Source organism: Oncorhynchus masou, chromosome 24, assembly GCF_036934945.1.
Source record: "Oncorhynchus masou masou isolate Uvic2021 chromosome 24, UVic_Omas_1.1, whole genome shotgun sequence".
Classification (NCBI taxonomy): Eukaryota; Metazoa; Chordata; class Actinopteri; order Salmoniformes; family Salmonidae; genus Oncorhynchus; species Oncorhynchus masou.
In genome coordinates, this window is record NC_088235.1 from 99,908,456 (window position 1) to 99,933,459 (window position 25,004).

Sequence of the window (25,004 nt, forward strand, 5' to 3'; positions counted from 1 at the left end):
TTTATCCTATCCTAGGTATTCCTTGAAGAGGTGGGGTTTCAGGTGTCTCCGGAAGGTGGTGATTGACTCCGCTGTCCTGGCGTCGTGAGGGAGTTTGTTCCACCATTGGGGGGCCAGAGCAGCGAACAGTTTTGACTGGGCTGAGCGGGAACTGTACTTCCTCAGTGGTAGGGAGGCGAGCAGGCCAGAGGTGGATGAACGCAGTGCCCTTGTTTGGGTGTAGGGCCTGATCAGAGCCTGGAGGTACTGCGGTGCCGTTCCCCTCACAGCTCCGTAGGCAAGCACCATGGTCTTGTAGCGGATGCGAGCTTCAACTGGAAGCCAGTGGAGAGAGCGGAGGAGCGGGGTGACGTGAGAGAACTTGGGAAGGTTGAACACCAGACGGGCTGCGGCGTTCTGGATGAGTTGTAGGGGTTTAATGGCACAGGCAGGGAGCCCAGCCAACAGCGAGTTGCAGTAATCCAGACGGGAGATGACAAGTGCCTGGATTAGGACCTGCGCCGCTTCCTGTGTGAGGCAGGGTCGTACTCTGCGGATGTTGTAGAGCATGAACCTACAGGAACGGGCCACCGCCTTGATGTTAGTTGAGAACGACAGGGTGTTGTCCAGGATCACGCCAAGGTTCTTAGCGCTCTGGGAGGAGGACACAATGGAGTTGTCAACCGTGATGGCGAGATCATGGAACGGGCAGTCCTTCCCCGGGAGGAAGAGCAGCTCCGTCTTGCCGAGGTTCAGCTTGAGGTGGTGATCCGTCATCCACACTGATATGTCTGCCAGACATGCAGAGATGCGATTCGCCACCTGGTCATCAGAAGGGGGAAAGGAGAAGATTAATTGTGTGTCGTCTGCATAGCAATGATAGGAGAGACCATGTGAGGTTATGACAGAGCCAAGTGACTTGGTGTATAGCGAGAATAGGAGAGGGCCTAGAACAGAGCCCTGGGGGACACCAGTGGTGAGAGCGCGTGGCGAGGAGACAGATTCTCGCCACGCCACCTGGTAGGAGCGACCTGTCAGGTAGGACGCAATCCAAGCGTGGGCCGCACCGGAGATGCCCAACTCGGAGAGGGTGGAGAGGAGGATCTGATGGTTCACAGTGTCGAAGGCAGCCGATAGGTCTAGAAGGATGAGAGCAGAGGAGAGAGAGTTAGCTTTAGCAGTGCGGAGCGCCTCCGTGATACAGAGAAGAGCAGTCTCAGTTGAATGACTAGTCTTGAAACCTGACTGATTTGGATCAAGAAGGTCATTCTGAGAGAGATAGCGGGAGAGCTGGCCAAGGACAGCACGTTCAAGAGTTTTGGAGAGAAAAGAAAGAAGGGATACTGGTCTGTAGTTGTTGACATCGAAGGGATCGAGTGTAGGTTTTTTCAGAAGGGGTGCAACTCTCGCTCTCTTGAAGACGGAAGGGACGTAGCCAGCGGTCAGGGATGAGTTGATGAGCGAGGTGAGGTAAGGGAGAAGGTCTCCGGAAATGGTCTGGAGAAGAGAGGAGGGGATAGGGTCAAGCGGGCAGGTTGTTGGGCGGCCGGCCGTCACAAGAAGCGAGATTTCATCTGGAGAGAGAGGGGAGAAAGAGGTCAGAGCACAGGGTAGGGCAGTGTGATCAGAACCAGCGGTGTCGTTTGACTTAGCAAACGAGGATCGGATGTCGTCGACCTTCTTTTCAAAATGGTTGACGAAGTCATCTGCAGAGAGGGAGGAGGGGGGGGGAGGAGGATTCAGGAGGGAGGAGAAGGTGGCAAAGAGCTTCCTAGGGTTAGAGGCAGATGCTTGGAATTTAGAGTGGAAGAAAGTGGCTTTAGCAGCAGAGACAGAGGAGGAAAATGTAGAGAGGAGGGAGTGAAAGGATGCCAGGTCCGCAGGGATGCGAGTTTTCCTCCATTTCCGCTCGGCTGCCCGGAGCACTGTTCTGTGAGCTCGCAATGAGTCGTCGAGCCACGGAGCGGGAGGGGAGGAACGAGCCGGCCTGGAGGATAGGGGACATAGAGAGTCAAAGGATGCAGAAAGGGAAGAGAGGAGGGTTGAGGAGGCAGAATCAGGAGATAGGTTGGAGAAGGTATGAGCAGAGGGAAGAGATGATAGGATGGAAGAGGAGAGAGTAGCGGGGGAGAGAGAGCGAAGGTTGGGACGGCGCGATACCATCCGAGTAGGGGCAGTGTGGGAAGTGTTGGATGAGAGCGAGAGGGAAAAGGATACAAGGTAGTGGTCGGAGACTTGGAGGGGAGTTGCAATGAGGTTAGTGGAAGAACAGCATCTAGTAAAGATGAGGTCGAGCGTATTGCCTGCCTTGTGAGTAGGGGGGAAGGTGAGAGGGTGAGGTCAAAAGAAGAGAGGAGTGGAAAGAAGGAGGCAGAGAGGAATGAGTCAAAGGTAGACGTGGGGAGGTTAAAGTCGCCCAGGACTGTGAGAGGTGAGCCGTCCTCAGGAAAGGAGCTTATCAAGGCATCAAGCTCATTGATGAACTCTCCGAGGGAACCTGGAGGGCGATAAATAATAAGGATGTTAAGCTTGAAAGGGCTGGTAACTGTGACAGCATGGAATTCAAAGGAGGCGATAGACAGATGGGTAAGGGGAGAAAGAGAGAATGACCACTTGGGAGAGATGAGGATCCCGGTGCCACCACCCCGCTGACCAGAAGCTCTCGGGGTGTGCGAGAACACGTGGGCGGACGAAGAGAGAGCAGTAGGAGTAGCAGTGTTGTCTGTGGTGATCCATGTTTCCGTCAGTGCCAAGAAGTCGAGGGACTGGAGGGAGGCATAGGCTGAGATGAACTCTGCCTTGTTGGCCGCAGATCGGCAGTTCCAGAGGCTACCGGAGACCTGGAACTCCACGTGGGTCGTGCGCGCTGGGACCACCAGATTAGGGTGGCCGCGGCCACGCGGTGTGGAGCGTTTGTATGGTCTGTGCAGAGAGGAGAGAACAGGGATAGATAGACACATAGTTGACAGGCTACAGAAGAGGCTACGCTAATGCAAAGGAGATTGGAATGACAAGTGGACTACACTTATCGAATGTTCAGAACGTTAAGCTTACGTAGCAAGAATCTTATTGACTAAAATGATTGAAATGATACAGTACTGCTGGAGTAGGCTAGCTGGCAGTGGCTACGTTGTTGACACTACACTAATCAAGTCGTTCCGTAGTGATGGAGGAGGGTAAGGGAACAGTAGCTGGGTAGAGGTACACTACAGTGATGGAGGGGGGTAAGGCAGCTGTAGCTGGGTAGAGGTACACTATAGTGATGGAGGAGGGTAAGGGAACAGTAGCTGGGTAGAGGTACACTATAGTGATGGAGGAGGGTAAGGGGCTGTAGCTGGGTAGAGGTACACTATAGTGAGGGAGGAGGGTAAGGGAACAGTAGCTGGGTAGAGGTACACTACAGTGATGGAGGAGGGTAAGGGAACAGTAGCTGGGTAGAGGTACACTATAGTGATGGAGGAGGGTAAGGGAACAGTAGCTGGGTAGAGGTACACTACAGTGATGGAGGAGGGTAAGGGAGCTGTAGCTGGGTAGAGGTACACTACAGTGATGGAGGAGGGTAAGGGAACAGTAGCTGGGTAGAGGTGGTTGTTGGGGGTGATTAGGTGACAGCTAGACATATCTGAGCCCAGAGCTGAACATGGCTGAGCCCTGAAACTCTAATTAAAAGCCAGCTAATGGGGGCAACAAAGACAGGAGAGGAGAGGAGGGAAGTGGAGGAGAGGAGGGAAGGGAAAGAGGAATTCAGGCTACACGTCAACACCTTATTTATTACCATTTCGCCACCTCGCCTCAAAACCCTTTTGTCAAATGATGGAGGGAGCACGAGTGAGTGAGATAGCAAAAAATACAAACAGTGGAACTATCTACATGATTCTATTAAAATGTATACCCATAATAGCAAAGCTATAAATCATGAATAAAATCCAGTTCTTCTCTGTGGATATGACTGTGTGTATATACTGTGTGTGTGTGTGGTTTGTGTGTGTGTGTGGCCGTGTGTCTGTATGGAGATTTGTCTTTCATGCTCTGCTCTTGGCATTTGCACGGCACATTGCACACCATGATACCCCTGCCTCTCTGCCTTGTTTCCGCATCATCACAGTTATACTTCCACTGACATGATCTCTCTCAGAGCTGCAAGGACACGTCGAAAACCACACGGCAACCAGTTAGACACAGTTGACGGTAGAGTACACTTTTATTTTTTTTATTTTTTGTACCTTTATTTATCCAGGCAAGTCAGTTAAGACCCCCCCCCCCCCTGAAATACTGTGTGTCCTCTTTCCACTCTAAATCAAGTGTACATTGTTTCTGTATCTCTCTGCATACCTTTACTGTCCTCCCTAGCCTGATCCAACCCCATCTATCACTAGGACAGGATCACGTGAGATAGAAGGGGGAGAGGGAGTGAGAGAGAGAGAGAGATAGAAGGGGGAGAGGGAGTGAGAGAGAGAGATAAAAGGGGGAGAGGGAGAGAGAGAGATACAAATAGAAGGAGGGAGAGAGAGAGATAGAAGGGAGAGAGGGAGTGAGAGAGAGAGAGAGAGAGAGATAGAAGGGGGAGAGTTAGAGAGAGAGATACAAATAGAAGGCGGGAGAGAGAGATACACATAGAAGAGGGAGAGGGAGAGGGAGAGAGAGAGATACAGATAGAAGAGGGAGAGGGAGAGGGAGAGAGAGAGAGAGAGAGAGAAAGAGGGAGTGAGAGATACAGATAGAAGAGGGAGAGTGAGAGAGAGAGAGTGAGAAAGAGGGAGAGAGAGAGAGATACAAATAGAAGGGGGAGAGAGAGAGATACAGATAGAAGGGGGGAGAGAGAGATAGAAGGGGAGAGAGAGAGAGAGGGAGAGAGAGAGATACAAATAGAATGGGGGGGAGAGAGAGAGAGAGAGATACAGATAGAAGGGGGGAGAGAGAGATAGAGAGAGAAAGAGGGAGAGAGAGAGATACAAATAGAAGAGGGAGAGGGAGAGGGAGAGGGAGAGAGAGAGAGAGAGAAGAGGGAGAGAGAGAGATACAAATAGAAGGGGGAGAGAGAGGTACAGATAGGAGAGGGAGACGGAGAGAGAGATAGAAGGGGGGAGAGAGAGAGAGAAATAGAAGGGGGAGAGTGAGATACGGGGCAATGGAAAAGAGGCATGAGAGACCAGTCTAAATATTAAGGTCTCCTTCAACATATTGCCAAATCAATCAGATCCACTACACAAGCTGTCGGGTTTCCTCAAACTCGCTTCCTTACTTGTAGCTAACAGGCCTTAGTGTTTATGCTATCATCATGATATGCTATTGGTGTGGTAGACAAGGCAAGACTTGTCCTGACTACTTCGAGGTATATACAGTATCTGGGGTAACACTTTATTTGGTTAGTCCCATTTATATGGTTTTTAGATGTTCAGACGTTCATTAACTGTCAACAAGATTTTAACTATCTACTAACCCTAACAATAGCAATAACCCTAACCTTAACCCTCATCCTCATCCTCATCCTAACCCTAAACTTAACCCTTACCTTATCCCTTCTTCTAAACCTAACCCTAACCCTAACCCTAACCCTAGCAATAACCCTAACCTTAACCCTCATCCTCATCCTAACCCTAAACTTAACCCTTACCTTATCCCTTCTTCTAAACCTAACCCTAATCGTAACCTTTGCAAGTAGTTGCTTATCAACCATGGTTTGAAACGGGTTTAGGGAACAGAACCAAAAAGTAGTTGCTTATCAACCATGGTTTGAAACGGGTTTAGGGAACAGAACCAAAAAGTAGTTGCTTATCAACCATGGTTTGAAACGGGTTTAGGGAACAGAACCAAAAAGTAGTTGCTTATCAACCATGGTTTGGAATGGGTTTAGGGAACAGAACCAAAAAGTAGTTGCTTATCAACCATGGTTTGGAACGGGTTTAGGGAACAGAACCAAAAAGTAGTTGCTTATCAACCATGGTTTGGAACGGGTTTAGGGAACAGAACCAAAAAGTAGTTGCTTATGAACCATGGTTTGAAACGGGTTTAGGGAACAGAACCAAAAAGTAGTTGCTTATCAACCATGGTTTGAAATGGGTTTAGGGAACAGAACCAAAAAGTAGTTGCTTATGAACCATGGTTTGAAACGGGTTTAGGGAACAGAACCAAAAAGTAGTTGCTTATCAACCATGGTTTGGAACGGGTTTAGGGAACAGAACCAAAAAGTAGTTGCTTATCAACCATGGTTTGGAACGGGTTTAGGGAACAGAACCAAAAAGTAGTTGCTTATCAACCATGGTTTGGAACGGGTTTAGGGAACAGAACCAAAAAGTAGTTGCTTATCAACCATGGTTTGGAACGGGTTTAGGGAACAGAACCAAAAAGTGGAAAATAATGCAATTTTTCAAGGAACAGAAACAGATCCTGGAACAAAAGTAATCCATACTGTTCCAGAACAGAACCATTATTTTTCAATCAAATCAAAATCCTATTTTATTTGTCACATACACATGGTTAGCAGATGTTAATGCGAGTGTAGCGAAATGCTTGTGCTTCTAGCTCCGACAGTGCAGTAATATCTAACAAGTAATCTAACAATTCCCTAATACACACACATCTAAAGGCTGAATGAGAATATGTACATGTAAGTATATCAATGAGCGATGGCCGAGAGGCATAGGCAAGGTGCAATAGATGGTATGAAATACAGTATATACATGTGATATGAGTAATGTAAGATATGTAAACATTATTAAAGTGGCATTATTTACAGTGCATTGTATAAAGTGACCCATTTATTAAAGTGGCCAGTGATTGGGTCTCAATGTAAGCAGCAGCCTCTCTGAGATAGTGATTGCTGTTTAGCAGTCTGATGGCCTTGAGATAGAAGCTGTTTTTCAGTCTCTCGGTCCCAGCTTTGATGCACCTGTACTGACCTCGCCTTCTGGATGGTAGCGGTGTGAACAGGCAGTAGCTCGGGTGGTTGATGTCCTTGATGATCTTTTTGTCCTTCCTGTAACATCGGGTGCTGTAGGTGTCATGGAGGGCAGGTAGGTGATGCGTTGTGCAGGACGCATCACTCTCTGGAGCCTTGTGGTTGAGGGCTGTGATAGGCTGTGATACAACCACATTAGGATGCTCTCGATTGTGCATCTGTAAAAGTTTGTCAGGGTTTTGGGTGACAAGCCAAATTTCTTCAGCCTCCTGACGTTGAAGAGGCGTTGTTGCGCCTTCTTCACTACATTGTCTGTGTGAGTGGACCATTTCAGTTTGTCTGTGATGTGTACGCCGAGGAACTTAAAACTTTCCACCTTCTCCACTGCTGTCCCTTCGGTGTGGATAGGGGGGTGCAACTCCACCTTGTCCCTGTACTGGCATTTCACTTGTTTGAATGCCTTGCGGAGGGAATAACTACACTGTTTATATTAAGACATATTCCCAAACCTCTTTCTGTCACGGTTGTGTGGAGAGACGGACCAAGGCGCAGCGTGATTAAAGTTCCACATATTTATTTAAGCGAAACTTCCAAACAAAAAGAAACAAACAACGAACCGTAACATCAGAGGTGCTACATGCACTAACTCAAAACAATATCCCACACAGCAGCTGGAGACAGGGAACCCTTCAGTAGAGACAACAAACCTCAGCTGCCTCTAATTGGGAACCATACCAAGAGCACCAACATAGAAATTATAAACCTAGAAAAAAACCCAGTCATGCCCTGACCTACTATACCATAGAGAACCAGAGCGTGACAGCACCCCCACAAAGTTGCGGACTCCAGCCGGACAACCTGAAACCAACTGGAGAGGGTAGGGGGGAGATTAATGTCGGCGGCGGCTCTGGTGCAGGTCGTAGCCCCCGCCCAGATCACGGATCCGGCCATGGCGCCGGGCGAAACGACGTGCCCATACTGGGCAAGACCGTAGACCGTCGCTGAAGGTTCCGGGCTGTCGACCGTCGCAGGAGGTTCCGGACTGTGGACCGCAGGGGGTTCCTGACTGGTGACACACACTTCAAGGAGAGTGTGTGGAACTGGCACAGGACGTACTGGACTGGGAAGGCGCACTGGAGGCCTGATACGTGGAGCCGGCACAGGTGGTACCGGACTGGTGACACACACTTCAAGGAGAGTGTGTGGAACTGGCACAGGACGTACTGGACTGGGAAGGCGCACTGGAGGCCTGATACGTGGAGCCGGCACAGGTGGTACCGGACTGGTGACACACACTTCAAGGAGAGTGTGGCACAGGAACTGGCACAGGACGTACTGGACTGGGAAGGCACGCACTGGAGGCCTGATGGCACGTGGAGCCGGCACAGGTGGTGGACCGGACTGGTGACACACACTTCAAGGAGAGTGTGTGGAACTGGCACAGGACGTACTGGACTGGGAAGGCGCACTGGAGGCCTGATACGTGGAGCCGGCACAGGTGGTACCGGACTGGTGACACACACTTCAAGGAGAGTGTGTGGAACTGGCACAGGACGTACTGGACTGGGAAGGGACTGGAGGCGCACTGGAGGCCTGATGACACACACTTCGTGGAAGCCAGGACGTACTGGACTGGGAAGGCGGTGGTACGTGGAGCCGGACAGGTGGTGACACACACTTCAAGGAGAGTGTGTGGAACTGGCACAGGACGTACTGGACTGGGAAGGCGCACTGGAGGCCTGATACGTGGAGCCGGCACAGGTGGTACCGGACTGGTGACACACAAGGAGAGTGTGTGGAACTGGCACAGGACTACTGGACTGGGAAGGCGCACTGGAGGCCTGAGAGCCGGTGTGGAACTGGACACACACTTCAAGGGACGTGGAACTGGACTGGGAAGGCGCACTGGAGGCCTGATACGTGGAGCCGGCACAGGTGGTACCGGACTGGTGACATGCACTTCAAGGAGAGTGCGTGGAACTGGCACAGGACGTACTGGACTGGGAAGGCGCACTGGAGGCCTGATACGTGGAGCCGGCACAGGTGGTACCGGACTGGTGACATGCACTTCAGGGCGACGTACCAGACTGGGAAGAGGAGACACGTGGAGCCGGACAGGTGGTACCGGACTGGTGACAGACTGGGGAGGCGTACCAGACTGGGGAGGCCTGATACGTGGAGCCGGCACAGGTGGTACCGGACTGGTGACATGCACTTCAGGGCTAGTGCGAAGAGGAGACACAGGACGTACCAGACTGGGGAGGCGCACTGGAGACCAGAAGGGTGGAGCCAGCCCAAGTTGCACCAGACTGCTAACCGGATCCCCTGGTCGGATGTTGAGCAGAACGCACTTGCACAAAATCTCCCTCATTTCACTCTCTCCTATCCTCCCCAATGCCTCGCAGACCGTCTCTGGCACTTCAGGGCGAGTGCAGAAAGCAGGCACAGGACGTACCGGGCTGGAGACACGCAATTCAGGGAGAGTGTGAGGAGGAGACACAAGACGTACCAGACTGGGGAGGCGCACTGGAGGTCAGAAGCGTGGAGCCGGCTCATGTTTCACCGGACTGATGACACGCTCCTCCAAACGCCTGCGTTGCCGCATACTCCTCGCCAACTCCATTCTCCGGTATCCCTCCTCACACTGTTCCATCGAATCCCAGACGGGCTCTGGTTCTCCCCTTGGGTTGACTGACCACCTCTCTATCTCCTCCCAGGTGGTCTTTGGCTCTTCCCTCTGCTCAGCCGCCAGCTCCATGTGCCCCCCCCCCAAAAAAACATTATTGGAGTTTCTGTGGCCGCGGTCCCTGGCGTCGTCGCCGTCCTTCCTGCGTCCTCTGTGACTCCTGCCAAGGAAGGATCTCCTGTCCTTCCATTATTTCTTCCCAGGTCCAATTTATTTTCCCCATTGTAGCATGCTGCTTGATCCTTGGTAGGTGGGATATTCTGTCACGTTCGTGAGGAGAGACGGACCAGGGCGCAGCGGATGTTGAGTTCCAAATATTTATTATAAAGTTACATTTAGCAAAACAAAACAATAAATCGAATAAACTAACAATGAAACGTGACTACGTGGTGCATATGCACAAAACACAAAGTAATATCCCACAAACACAGGTGGGAAAAATGCTACCTAAATATGATCCCCAATTAGAGACAACGATTACCAGCTGCCTCTAATTGGGAATCATACAAATCACCAACATAGAAAAATAAACTAGAACACCACATAGAAATAATAAACTAGAATACCCCCAGTCATGTCCTGACCTACTACACCATAGAGAAACAATGGCTCTCTATGGTCATGGCGTGACATGTACAGCATCTATACGGTACAATCCAAATAAAGTGTGACCATATCTTGCCCCCCCTTCCTCTCTCCATCATCTATTTTGTTTCCCTCCCTTCTGACCAGATGACCACTACAATACAGCATATTGTATCACATCATGTCCTTTCTGGAATGCAATCAGTGCAGAGATATCATATATCCCGACTGAACGTTTTGAGGGAACAATATTGTAAACAGCATTACAACAAAACCGAGAGCTATCTGTGTATGAGAAATGGCGAAATGGAAGACAAGTGCAGCCACTAAACATCTGAAAGTGAGGCCCGAGGGGAAGAGAGGAAGAGTGAAGGTCAGAGAGGAGTGAGAGAAGGAAAGATTGAAAAATAGAAGAGCACACACTTAGCTCTTTCCTCAATCTAATTCCAGCCCTCTCACAAACCAGATCAGGTGTGTACCTCTGACAATACAAACCATGTCCCTGTATTTGTACCGCCCCTCACGGGGATCATAAACTCACATGAATGTTCAGCTGATGGATTCCTGGGTCTCTGAGGTCTGAGTGATGTAACAGTGTACACAGGTCACCATGTGACCAGACTTTGGCCTTCAAAACAAGAAGGAACAGGCTGTAGTCGAATACCCTGCCTCAGCCATTAACGGTTAAGCTATGTACTATATACATGATGTTTACTATAAGATAAGTATCTCAGCAGTCTTGGAGTCTTCCCACAGATTTTATATAGTATCTGATGTTGTAAATCCAATGGTGATGGTGAGATATCTACTGTATAGTAAAGCTGTCACTATCACCTGTAAGTAATGGTCTCCTCCCTACAGGAGACACTGTATAATCTATAATCACTGGTACTAAACACAGATACAGGCTTGGAAATACTGTATCCACCCAACCTTACACGTGAAGTCTTCAGGATTAATTTTTCAGTGGCTTCAGCAACATTGTGTGTGTTGTGTTGTGAGGAATGTGAATGAAGAGAGAGAGAGGGAGAGGAGTCAGAGAGGAAGAGAGAGAGACTGATCATGACACAAGGCGAGACCCAGATGCTGACACTGGAGGCAAATGGTTGGAGTCTTACATTATCTATTATTCCAATAGGGTAAGGCAGGAGAGGCAAAAGGGTCAATACCAGTTCAGAGTCCAAACGGTACCAAAGGGCAGGCAGGAACAAGGTCAGGGCAGGCAGGAACAAGGTAAGGACAGGCAGGAACAAGGTCAGGGCAGGCAGGAACAAGGTCAGGGCAGGCAGGAATAAGGTCAGGGCAGGAAGGAACAAGGTCAGGGCAGGCAGGAACAAGGTAAGGGCAGGCAGGAACAAGGTCAGGCAGGGCAGGGAACAAGGTAAGGGCAGGCAGGAACAAGGTCAGGGCAGGCAGGAACAAGGTCAGGGCAGGCAGGAACAAGGTCAGGGCAGGCAGGAACAAGGTCAGGGCAGGCAGGAACAAGGTCAGGGCAGGCAGGAACAAGGTTAGGGCAGGCAGGAACAAGGTTAGGGCAGGCAGGATGATCTGGGAAAGTAGTCCAGAGTCAGACAGGGGTCAAAACCGAGAGGACTAGCAAAAAGAGAATAGCAAGAGGAGTACGGAAAAAACACACTGGTTGACTTGACTAACATACAAGACAAACTGGCACAGAGAGACAGGAAACACAGGGATAAATACACTGGGGATAACAAGATGAACTGGCACATAGAGACAGGAAACACAGGGATAAATACACTGGGGGAAACAAGATGAACTGGCACAGAGAGACAGGAAACACAGGGATAAACACACTGGGGATAACAAGATGAACTGGCACATAGAGACAGGAAACACAGGGACAAATACACTGGGGATAACAAGATGAACTGGCACAGAGAGACAGGAAACACAGGAATAAATACACTGGGGATAACAAGATGAACTGGCACATAGAGACAGGAAACACAGGGATAAACACACTGGGGATAACAAGATGAACTGGCACATAGAGACAGGAAACACAGGGATAAATACACTGGGGATAACAAGATGAACTGGCACATAGAGACAGGAAACACAGGGATAAATACACTGGGGATAACAAGATGAACTGGCACAGAGAGACAGGAAACACAGGGATAAACACACTGGGGATAACAAGATGAACTGGCACAGAGGAAACACAGGGACACTGGGGAAAACAAGAAACTGGCACAGGGAGGAAAACACACTGGGGATAACAAGATGAACTGGCACATAGAGACAGGAAACACACACTGGGGAAAACAAGATGAACTGGCACAGAGAGAACTGGCACAGAGAGACAGGAAACACAGGGATAAACACACTGGGGATAACAAGATGAACTGGCACATAGAGACAGGAAACACAGGGATAAATACACTGGGGAAAACAAGATGAACTGGCACAGAGAGACAGGAAACACAGGGATAAATACACTGGGGATAACAAGATGAACTGGCACATAGAGACAGGAAACACAGGGATAAATACACTGGGGATAACAAGATGAACTGGCACAGAGAGACAGGAAACACAGGGATAAACACACTGGGGATAACAAGATGAACTGGCACAGAGAGACAGGAAACACAGGGATAAATACACTGGGGATAACAAGATGAACTGGCACAGAGAGACAGGAAACACAGGGATAAATACACTGGGGGGAAAACAGAGACTGGCACAGAGAGACAGGAAACACAGGGAAACACAGGGATAAACACACTGGGGATAACAAGATGAACTGGCACAGAGAGACAGGAAACACAGGGATAAATACACTGGGGATAACAAGATGAACTGGCACAGAGAGACAGAGACAGGAAACACAGGGATAAATACACTGGGGATAACAAGATGAACTGGCACAGAGACAGAAACACAGGGATAAATACACTGGGGATAACAAGATGAACTGGCACAGAGAGACAGGAAACACAGGGATAAATACACTAACAAGATGAACTGGCACAGAGAGACAGAGAGGGATAAATACACTGGGGATAACAAGATGAACTGGCACAGAGGACAGGAAACACAGGGATAAATACACTGGGGATAACAAGATGAACTGGCACAGAGAGAAGGAAACACAGGGATAAATACACCTGGAGGGGGTGGAAGGAAACAGACAGGGATAAATACACTGGGGATAACAAGATGAACTGGCACAGAGGACAGGAAACACAGGGTGGAGACAGATAACGAGGACAGGTGAAACAGATCAGGGCGTGACAGATAAAGGAAGGAAGGAAAGACAATGAGAGAGAGAGAGAGAGAGAGAGAGAGAGAGAGAGAGAGAGAGAGAGAGAGAGAGAGAGAGAGAGAGAGAGAGAGAGAGAGAGAGAGAGAGAGAGAGAGAGAGAGAGAAATAATTACTGGGAGGGAGAGAGAGGGAGAGAGAGAGACAGGGAGAGAGGGAGAGGGAGAGAGAGACTGAGAGGGAGAGAGGTGGAGAGAGACAGGGAGAAAGAGAAAAAGAGAAAGTATCACTTTATTCATCTATCCCTCCATCCTCCTCCACTGATACAGAGCAGAGTGCTAATAGCACTGATCATACAAGCGACCAACAGAGTATCACACACACACACACACACACACACACACACACACACACACACACACACACACACACACACACACACACACACACACACACACACACACACACACACACACACACACACACACACACACACAATAGCATGATCCCCTTTCACAAAACATTATTGAATACAGACAGGCTGAGTGCCTTTTCATTACTATAGGTGGGGTGCAATTAGCACAATGCTAAATATCTGGCTTATTTGAACATGAGGAGGTCCTCAATCCAGCCTAAAGTAGAAATAGCACAAGGCAGCAGCATGCTATCCACAGTATTCTCTAAGGATTTAGTCCGGAAATGGCACCAGCATGTCATGTTCTCGTCTTGTTGCAATACACAAGTCAGGGTGACCCATATAATGAGAAATTAGGATCTCCATGAGGTGACCAGACCAGGTTTTAAAACAATATATTAGGCCAGTTGGATCCTCTGCATGACAAACAGACATGACTCTTCATAACCATGAAATAGCCACTCTTTGTTACATCAATCAGAAAGTGTTGTGACATCACAGCTGTGGCAACTGGTCCTGAAAACAATTCCCCAAAAGCTATACAGTGTTTTATTATGAATGAGATGTGAAGTCGTCCGTCTTTGAGCCTGTTTTAATTGATGACAGGCTGCAGGCCTTTGATGTAGAGACTGTAGTGAGAGAGAGAGAGAGAGAGAGAGAGAGAGGGAGAGAGAGAGAGAGAGAGAGAGAGAGAGAGAGAGAGAGAGAGAGAGAGAGAGAGAGAGAGAGAGAGAGAGAGAGAGAGAGTTGATCCTCTCTCATTAGTGATCTCTTCCATATACCTCCCCTGGTTTGGAGCAACTGTAGACCCGCAAGGACTGTAGACCCGCAAGGACAGCTCCTGACAGCCATGTGAGGGGAATAACAGACAGACATATGTGCAAGCAGGGACAGAGCTTCAAACGTCACCAACTGTTTTCAGGGCCGTAGGAAACACTTTTTTACTCAGTTGATGACTTACTGAGCGAGTGCCTGAGAAAGAGACCCCCTGGTTCGCTGGAGTTCTGCTCAATAGAAATGATCAATAATTACACAAGTTGTATAAAATTATGAAGGTTAACAAAACACATTAAAGAAGACATTTGTTTGTATCATTCAGATAACAATGTTGGCTGCCTTTCAACAACAGCGAAAGGGTTCTGAAACAGAGAAAGGAAGATAGAGGGAGATATAGAACGATGAGCCAGAAACCTCCCTGTGTTCATAACCATTCTGACTAGATTATCTGGTCTTGTAGACCTCCCACTAATACCAGGCGTCTCCTGCTGCCTACTCAATCAGAATTACACTGATGTCTATAATCAGTAGCACAGACTCGTATCTGCTTGTCTTCTTATTTAAACAGATGAATGCATCACATTCATGTCCCTCTCTAACCGTAGGCCGAGCTTTAGTACAGTTACTTTAACAGGTACCGTAATCTCACCTTTTGTATACTGTTCATTATTTTCCTAGAGGCCCCCACACCAGCCCATCTTCTTCCTAGAGGCCCCCCACACCGGCCCATTTTCTTCCTAGAGGCCCCCACACTGGCCCATCTTCTTCCTAGAGCCCCCCCCCCACTGACCCATTTTCTTCCTAGAGGCCCCCACACTGGCCCATTTTCTTCCTAGAGGCCCCCACACTGGCCCATTTTCTTCCGAGAGGCCCCCCCACTGACCCATCTTCTTCCTAGAGGCCCCCCCACTGACCCATTTTCTTCCTAGAGGCCCCCCCACTGACCCATCTTCTTCCTAGAGGCCCCCCCACTGACCCATCTTCTTCCTAGAGCCCCCCCACTGACCCATTTTCTTCCTAGAGGCCCCCCACTGACCCATCTTCTTCCTAGAGGCCCCCACACTGACCCATCTTCTTCCTAGAGGCCCCCACACTGACCCATCTTCTTCCTAGATGCCCCCCCACTGACCCATCTTCTTCCTAGAGGCCCCCACACTGGCCCATTTTCTTCCTAGATGCCCCCCACTGACCCATCTTCTTCCTAGAGGCCCCCACACTGACCCATCTTCTTCCTAGAGGCCCCCCACTGACCCATTTTCTTGCTAGAGGCCCCCCACTGACCCATCTTCTTCCTAGAGGCCCCCCCACTGACCCATTTTCTTCCTAGAGGCCCCCCACTGACCCATCTTCTTCCTAGAGGCCCCCCACTGACCCATCTTCTTCCTAGATGCCCCCCCACTGACCCATCTTCTTCCTAGAGGCCCCCACACCGACCCATTTTCTTCCTAGAGGCCCCCACACCGGCACATTTTCTTCCTAGAGGCCCCCACACCGACCCATTTTCTTCCTAGAGGCCCCCACACCGGCACATTTTCTTCCTAGAGGCCCCCACTGACCCATCTTCTTCCTAGAGGCCCCCCCCCCCACTGACCCATCTTCTTCCAGAGGCCCCCACACCGACCCATTTTCTTCCTAGAGGCCCCCCCACTGACCCATCTTCTTCCTAGAGGCCCCCACGCCGACCCATTTTCTTCCTAGAGGCCCCCACACCGGCACATTTTCTTTCTAGAGGCCCCCACACCGACCCATCTTCTTCCTAGAGGCCCCCACACCGGCACATTTTTATCCAAATAATGATCATTTTGTGGGCAGGCCCACTGGGGTAAAAATGGACCAGCCCATCTCTTGTGTGGCTCAGATGGTAGAGCATAGTGCTTGCAACACCAGGGTTGTGTGTTCTATTCCCACTGGGGACAGGTATGAACATGTTATGCACTCATTACTGTAAGTTGCTCTGGATAAGAATGTCTGCTAAATGACAGATGTACATTTGCCAGAAAGGCAGTTAATTTTTTGATCATTGAAAAGCAATGAACATGAGAGAGTACACAGCACAGTGCACATTCAGTCAAGTGTCTTCTCACCTTAGTCATTCATGAATGACAACCCACAAGTGACCAGTTATGTAGAGGGGATACTTCCAAGAGAGCTACTGTTTGTTTGTGGTTATGAATCATAAATGAGTCCAACAGAGAAACAATAATCAGGGATAACCTCCCACCTCCACCCTCTGTCTCCCTCCCCCAACACCCCCCCCACATGCTCCCATTATACTATCAACACAGTTTATATATATTCTCTCTCTCTCTGTCTCTCTCTCTCTCTCTCTCTCTCTCAATTCAATTCAAGGGGCTTTATTTGCATGGGAAACATGTGTTAACATTGCCAAAGCAAGTGAGGTAGATAATATACAAAAGTGAAATAAACTATAAAAATGTACAGTAAACATTACACATACAGAAGTTTCAAAACAATAAGGACATTACAAATGTCATATTACATATATATGCAGTGTTGTAGCAATGTACAAATGGTTAAAGTACACAAGTGAAAATAAATAAGCATAAATATGGGTTGTATTTACAATGGTGTTTGTTCTTTACTGGTTGCCCTTTTCTTGTGGCAACAGGTCACAAATCTTGCTGCTGTGATGGCACACTGTGGAATTTCACCCGGTAGATATGGGAGTTTATTCAAATTGGGGTTGCAGGGTAGCCTAGTGGTTAGAGTGTTGGACTAGTAACTGGAAAGTTCCAAGTTCAAACGCCTGAGCTGACAAGGTACAAATCTGTCATTCTGCCCCTGAACAGGCAGTTAACCCACTGTACCTCGGCTGTCATTGAAAATAAAAATGTGTTCTGAACTGACTTGCCTAGTTAAATAAAGGTATAATAAATAAATAAATAATGAAAAATTGGGTTTGTTTTCAAATTCTTTGTTGATCTGTGTCATCTGAGGGAAATATGTGTCGCTAATATGGTCATACATTGGGCAGGAGGTTAGGAAGTGCAGCTCAGTTTCCACCTCATGTTGTGGGCAGTGTGCACATAGCCTGTCTTCTCTTGAGAGCCATGTCTGCCTTCGGTGGCCTTTCTCAATAGCAAGGCTATGCTCACTGAGTCTGTACATAGTCAAAGCTTTCCTTAAGTTTGGGTCAGTCACAGTGGTCAGGTATTCTGCCACATTGTACTCTCTGTTTAGGGCCAAATAGCATTCTAGTTTGCTCAGTTTTTTTGTTAATTCTTTCCAATGTGTCAAGTAATTATCTTTTTGTTTTCTCATGATTTGGTTGGGTCTAATTGTACTGCTGTCCTGGGGCTCTGTGTGTTTGTGTTTGTGAACAGAGCCCCAGGACCAGCTTGCTTAGGGAATCCCCTCCAGGTTCATCTCTCTGTAGGTGATGGCTTTGTTATGGAAGGTTTGGGAATCGCTTCCTTTTAGGTGGTTGTAGAATTTAACGGCTCTTTTCTGGATTTTGATAATTAGTGGGAATCGGCCTAATTCTGCTCTGCATGCATTATTTGGTGTTCTATGTTGTACACAGAGGATTTTTCTTTGCAGAATTCTGCATGCAGAGTCTCAATTTGGTGTTTGTCTCATTTTGTGAAATCTTGGTTGGTGAGCAGACTCCAGACCTCACAACCATAAATGGCAATGGGCTCTATGACTGATTCAAGTATTTTTAGCCAGATCCTAATTGGTATGTTGAATGTTATGTCCCTTTTGATGGCATAGAATGCCCTTCTTGCCTTCTCTCTCAGATCGTTCACAGCTTTGTGAAAGTTACCTGTGGCGCTGATGTGTAGGCCAAGGTATGTATAGTTTTTTGTGTGCTCTAGGGCAATGGTGTCTAGATGGAATTTGTATTTGTGGTCCTGGCGAATGAACCTTTTTTTGGAACACCATTATTTTGGTCTTACTGAGATTTACTGTCAGTGCCCAGGTCTTGTAGAATCTGTGCATAATATCTAGGTACTGCTATAGTCCCTCCTTGGGACTATAAATAAATAATAAAAATAAATAATAAAAAATAATAAAATTTGATTTGATTTGATTTGGTTGGTGACAGAAGCACCAGATCATCAGCAAACAGTAGACATTTGTCTTCAGATTCTAGTTGGGTGAGGCCGGGTGCTGCAGACCTTTCTAGTGCCCGCACCAATTCATTGATATATATGTTGAAGAGGGTGGGGCTTAAGCTGCATCCTTGTCTCACCCCACGGCCCTGTGGGAAGAAATGTGTGTTGATTGCCAATTTTAACCTCACGCTTGTTGTTTGTGTACATGGATTTTATAATATTGTATGTTTTACCCCCTACACCACTTTCCATCCATTTTTATAGCAGACTCTCATGCCAAATTGAGTTGAAGGCTTTTTTGAAATCAACAAAGCATGAGAAGACTTGGCTTTGTTTTGGTTTGTTTGGTTGTCAATTAGGGTGTGCAGGGTGGTCTGTTGTACTGTGATTTGATAAAAAGCCAATTTGACATTTGCTCAGTACATTGTTTTCATTGAGGAAATGTACGAGTCTGCTGTTAATGATAATGCAGAGGATTTTCCCAAGGTTGCTGTTGACGCATATCCCACAGTAGTTATTGGGGTCAAATTTGTCTCCACTTTTGTGGTGATCAGTCCTTGGTTCCAAATATTGGGGAAGATGCCAGAGCTAAGGATGATGTTAAAGAGTTTTAGTATAGCCAATTGGAATTTGTTGTCTGTATATTTGATCATTTCATTAAGGATACCATCAACACCATGGGCCTTCTTGGGTTGGAGGGTTTTTATTTTGTCCTTTAGCTCATTCAAGGTAATTGTAGAATCCTGTGGGTTCTGGTCGTCTTTAATAGTTAATTCTAAGATTAGTATTTGATTCTGTATATGTTTTTGCTCTTTATTCTTTGTTATAGAGCCAAAAAGATTGGAGAAGTGGTTTACCCATACATCTTCATTTTGGATAGATAATTCTTTGTGTTAGTGTTTTCCAATTGTTCCAGAAGTGGTTAGAGTCTATGGATTCTTCAATTACTTTGCGCTGATTTCTGACGTGCTGTTCCTTCTTTTTCCGTAGTATACTTCTGTATTGTTTTAGTGATTCACCATAGTGAAGGCATAGACTCAGGTTTTCTCTATGTTTTTGGTTGGACAGGTTTCTCAATTTTTTCCTTCGATTTTTGCATTCTTCATCAAACCATTTGTCATTGTTCATTTTCTTCGGTTTTCTATTTGAGATTTTTAGATTTGATAGGGAAGCTGAGAGGTCAAATATACTGTTAAGATTTTCTACTGACAAGTTTACACCTTCACTATTACAGTGGAACGTTTTACCCAGGAAATAGTCTAAATCCTGTCACACGCATAGGCATACTGAGGATCATCTTCCTCCTCCCTGATCTTGACCTTTTTGGAGTCTCCATTAAACTGTATCTAAGCAATGGCAGAAGTAGATGCAATGTCAGAAGTAGATGGAAAGGCAATAGTCTATTCAACTTTGACCATTACATTGTGTTACTGGCTACAGATTTTACGAGCTAATTAGCCTTTTCAATTACCTTTCAGGTCTTATTCATTATAAGAAATGTTTTTATAAGTGTTCTGCTCTCAAAAGAGAGCCCTGTTGCGCCCTGTTGCCAGGAGGTGATAACCATATAGATGAACAGATCTCAACATTGCATCTGTGCCATTGTCTGTGACATTTTACATTTACATTTTGGTCATTTAGCAGACGGTCCTATCCAGAGCAACTTACACTTAGTGCATTCATCTTAAAATAGCTAGGTGGGACAACCACATATCACAGTTATAGTAAGTACATTGTTCCTCAATAAAAAAGCAAGGTCAGAGCTAGTAAGGGGGAAAAAGTCAAGTTTGAGTGTTAGTTCACAAAAGGCTTTTATTCAATGTTTTTCTTGGGGTGGGGGAGGGGTTGTGAAGGGGGGTGCTTTGGGATGATTTAAGATACTCTTTATAGAGGTAGGGTTTCAGATGTGTTTGTAAGATGGGCAGGGACTCTGCTGTCCTAGCTTCAGGGGGAAGCTGGTTCCACCATTGGAGTGCCAGGACAGAGTAGTTTGGACTGGGCTGTGGGAGCTGCCCTCCCGTAGGGGTGGGAGAGCAACGAGACAAGAGGTGCCAGAACAGAGAACTTGGGTTGGGATGTAGAGTGTGAGCATGAAGATAGGCAGGCATTTTAAAGTAGTCAATTTATTCTTATTTTGATGTGTAAAGCTAATACTGGTGATTTACTGCCCCCTACAGTGCTGGAGTATTGAACCAAATATTTTGTGTCATTCATTTATTGATGACAGTGATAGCTTAAAGCCATTTACAAACTAGGCAAAACAATATTAAGAAGACAATGCTCTGATCATTAGCTGATTGCTCCCAACCAGTGTTGGGGGTAATGTGTTACAAAATGAACGGGTTACGTAACCAGATTACTTTTATGATTAACGGAGTATAGTAGAGTGTTACTTTTTCACATTAGGTAATATTATTACAGTTACTTTGTCAAACAACGCGTGCGCTACTTTCAGGATTATATCTCTACCGGGCGCATTTCCATGATCCAATCTCAACTTGTTTCCTCATTTAGTTCTCGACCGAGTGGAAAAAGGCTGTTAGGAGAAATGCCATGACAGCTCTCCATAGAAATGTGTAGACGGTGCACCTCTGATCTTTGCTATTGATCACTTCTGTGATAGCAAAGCCCATAGAGGGCTTCACCTTCTCGTGGCAAGTGTGCCCTCTATACATATCTATGGGATTTTGAATGAAAGGATAGGAAATCTGTACAGATGTTTGGCTTACACTATATATGGCTAATTGAGCAGCCCATATGATAGATCAGCACTTGTAGATTAGCACAGGGAAGCAGCTCCACAGATGAAAGGCGAAACTAGTGATCAAAACCTGATGTAGTATGTAGCCTATCTTTGGTAGAGCGCATGTGGCTCGCCTTTCTCCCAGCGACAGTCAAACAAAGTAACGCAAAGTAATATAACTAGTCATATAACTAGTCATATAACGCGTTACTTTCCACACAAGGTAATATTGTACAGCAGTGGTCACCAACCTTTTCTGAGTCAAGATCACTTATTGAATCAAAATGCTTTTGAATCTACTGCTTCAATTGCATAGAGCTTTTACATAAGTCTATGCAACATGAACATATTTATAACAGTTCTGTAGCAATGAATTTTGTAGTAGACTATATGCCCAATACGTTATCATTGCATATCTGCTATGCTTGAATTTCCCTGCCAATGTTGTTCTTCTCAGACCATTTTGAAATGATATAACAAAAAATGATATACTTGTAAAATGATCACACTTGTAATAGATCATTTGTTGAATTATTTTTCAGGCACAGCTGAGTAAGCATAAAAATTGACTATTTTTATTAATTTACTGGACTGATCTGATGCTCAGTTTGAGAGAAGGGAGAGAGCAGGGGTGAGGCTGCCTCTCAACCGACTCATAGTCTCTCCACTCTCCCTCCCTCCACACTCCCTCTCTTTGCCCTCCCTCGCTCCGCATTGAAAAGGGGACACTGTCTTCCAGCTGACAGCGAAATTCAAGTCGCATAGCATTATTTCTGCCTCAAGCACCAATTCATGTTGTTAATCCAATGTCCAGATAAAGTGAAATATTCCTCAATATAAAAGAGACAAGCACTTAATAATAACATCACAATATGGCAACACTTTGCTATAGGTTACTCATTCATTACAGCTGATTGTGTCACGCGTCCGACCGAGGGTGGTTTCCCTTCCCGGGTGGGTGGCGCTTGGTGGTCGTCGTCACTATTCGCTGCCACTGATTGTCTTTCCTCCCACTCCTTGTATGTTTATTGGTAGCACCTGTTGGTGAATGATTAGTTTGTCTTTATTAGACAGCCGGCCCGCCTGGTTGTTGTGCGGGAAATTTCAGTTGTACTTTTCTCATTCCCCGTGTTTGGGGCCGTTATTATTGTGCGCACCCTGTGGTGCCGTTATTATTGTGAGCACCCTGTGGTGCCGTTATTGTTGTGAGCACCCTGTGGTGCCGTTATTATTGTGAGCACCCTGTGGTGCCGATATTATTGTGAGCACCCTGTGGTGCCGTTATTATTGTGCGCTCCCTGTGGTGCCGTTATTATTGTGAGCACCCTGTGGTGCCGTTATTATTGTGAGCACCCTGTGGTGCCGTTATTATTGTGCGCACCCTGTGGTGCCGTTATTATTGTGAGCACCCTGTGGTGCCGTTATTATTGTGCGCACCCTGTGGTGCCGTTATTATTGTGAGCACCCTGTGGTGCCGTTATTATTGTGCGCACCCTGTGGTGCCGTTATTATTGTGCGCACCCTGTGGTGCCGTTATTATTGTGCGCACCCTGTGGTGCCGTTATTATTGTGAGCACCCTGTGGTGCCGTTATTATTGTGCGCACCCTGTGGTGCCGTTATTATTGTGCGCACCCTGTGGTGCCGTTATTATTGTGAGCACCCTGTGGTGCGTTGGTGCATTAAAAGAGCACAGCCTTGCACTCTCTGTCTCCTGCGTCTGACTCCACACCCACGAAAACCGGAGCATTACAGATTGTAGCTCATTTTATGGCTTATAAAAGTGTTGAACAACGTGTTGGCAGTACTGAAAAACAATTTTCATGAACTTACTCATAAAAACAGCAGTGTTTTGCTGTATTCGTTCAGTCTCTCTCTAGTCATGATTTAAAAAAAATAATTTCACAGTATCAACTTAGCTGTGCGCTCAAGCCTTCTTTTTACAGTCTATGGCTCAAGTAAATTTTGGACACATTGTGATATGAGCTATCTGATTAGTCAGCGGTGGGCCTAATAGGTGCACTTGATTTGCCCTCTGTGCCTGCCGGGTAGACGGAGTTCTACCTTCAGACATATGAAATGGATCAAAAAGGGACACTTTGCCTTCCCAGCACTAGGGCTGCTGAATAAAGTGCACCTACAACTAACAACACAAAACCTTAACATATTTTTAGGAAAGCAAGGATTTATCCAGCGTTGTTTTTACATAAATGTTTGGTGATCGACTAGGAATGCCTTGGAGATCGACCTGTCGATCCCGATCGACGGGTTGGTGACCACTGTTGTAAAGTAACAAGGTATTTTTGTTAACTCTAACAAGTAATATGTAATATATAACTTTTTAAAGTAACTAATACCCAACATTGCTTCCAACCCATAGGACTCCACCCATAGGAATCCCCACCCAGTTGATGACTTTGAATTGTGAATTGTGAAAGCCCTCAATGGCAATTTCCATGCAAAAACTGCTTATTTCCAAATAAGGATCTCTATACATTTTCTCTGTGATGATGACACACTGTCAATCATTTCCCTGTTCCTCCAATTCTACTGTGATCTACTGTCTCTTAGAGTTCACAGTGGACCCATCAAACACGGCACAAATCCGCTATTCGTCTAGCTTGCTTACAGAAAGTGACACACTGTGTTACTCTTTCTGCCTCCTGTGTGTGTTGCGCGTACATCATCGCATGCGTGTGAGTCTCTCATGGTGTCTTATGGAGTGGGATGAGATCAGGATGCTAAGATCCATGCCTCCTGTGTGTGTGTGTGTGTGTGTGTGTGTGTGTGTGTGTGTGTGTGTGTGTGTGTGCCTGCGTACCTGTGTGTGTGCCAGGGTGTCGTACAGAGTGGGATGAGATCAGATGCTGGTCACGGGCTGAGGTGGGCCAGATTGTCAACGTCTCCTGCTCAGACGTCTCCCAGCTCTTCGCCAACAAAGGTAATGTAACATCTCACCTTTAACCTTTAACTTGACCTTTGACCCTTTGATATACCAGTGGTTTGTTCCTGGGCATGCCTCTGCTTGCTCTTTGCTGATGTAAAAAGTGCTTGGTAAATAAATGTGATTGATTTATTGATTGACCTTTGAACCTAGCGTAGACCCACTCAGCTCAGTGGGGAGAAGTTTATTTAGCCAGAACCACTCAAGCTTCTGAAGAGGTGAAAGGGAGGACGTCAGTGTGTATTTTTCCTGTTCAATACATTGATGTATGTGGAAGGATCAGAGTTGAAAGCTTCTACAGTTTAGTATTGCTATTAAAGTTGCTATTTTGGGTCATTTATAAAGCATACAAACACCATAGAAACTATTCTAGCAGTTAAAGTATAACACAACTGAGTAGTCAAGTGTTTGGTAAGTATCCCTGGGGATCTATGTTATGGTTTTAGAAACAAGAAGTCATTCTAAGATCATTCAAGACAGAGGATTACATTCATTCCTTCCCATCCTGAAGGAAACTTGGCATGTTTATATAGGCTATGACCATCCTCCTCTCCTCCTCAGCCCCAGCCATAGCCAGCTGGCTACCCTAAAGAAAACATACACAGTTATAGCCTCTCTCATGGCTCATAAAATGGTTGACATTAGATAAGGCATGTAAATGAGACATGTTC

The 25,004-nt window shown here is 46.7% G+C and overlaps 1 protein-coding gene across 2 annotated transcripts in view; it reads left to right on the forward strand.

Moving 5' to 3' along the window:
- The window catches only part of LOC135513125 (pituitary adenylate cyclase-activating polypeptide type I receptor-like), a 76,283-nt gene that overhangs the window by 10,883 nt on the left and 40,396 nt on the right, over positions 1 to 25,004 (forward strand). Inside the window, exons 3-4 of one of the 2 annotated variants that reach the window (XM_064935855.1) lie at positions 4,085 to 4,167; positions 24,226 to 24,330. In XM_064935855.1, the coding sequence (XP_064791927.1) occupies positions 4,085 to 4,167; positions 24,226 to 24,330 (188 nt within the window). The remainder of the gene's footprint in view (positions 1 to 4,084; positions 4,168 to 24,225; positions 24,331 to 25,004) is intronic. The other variant, XM_064935857.1, reaches the window with a different exon arrangement.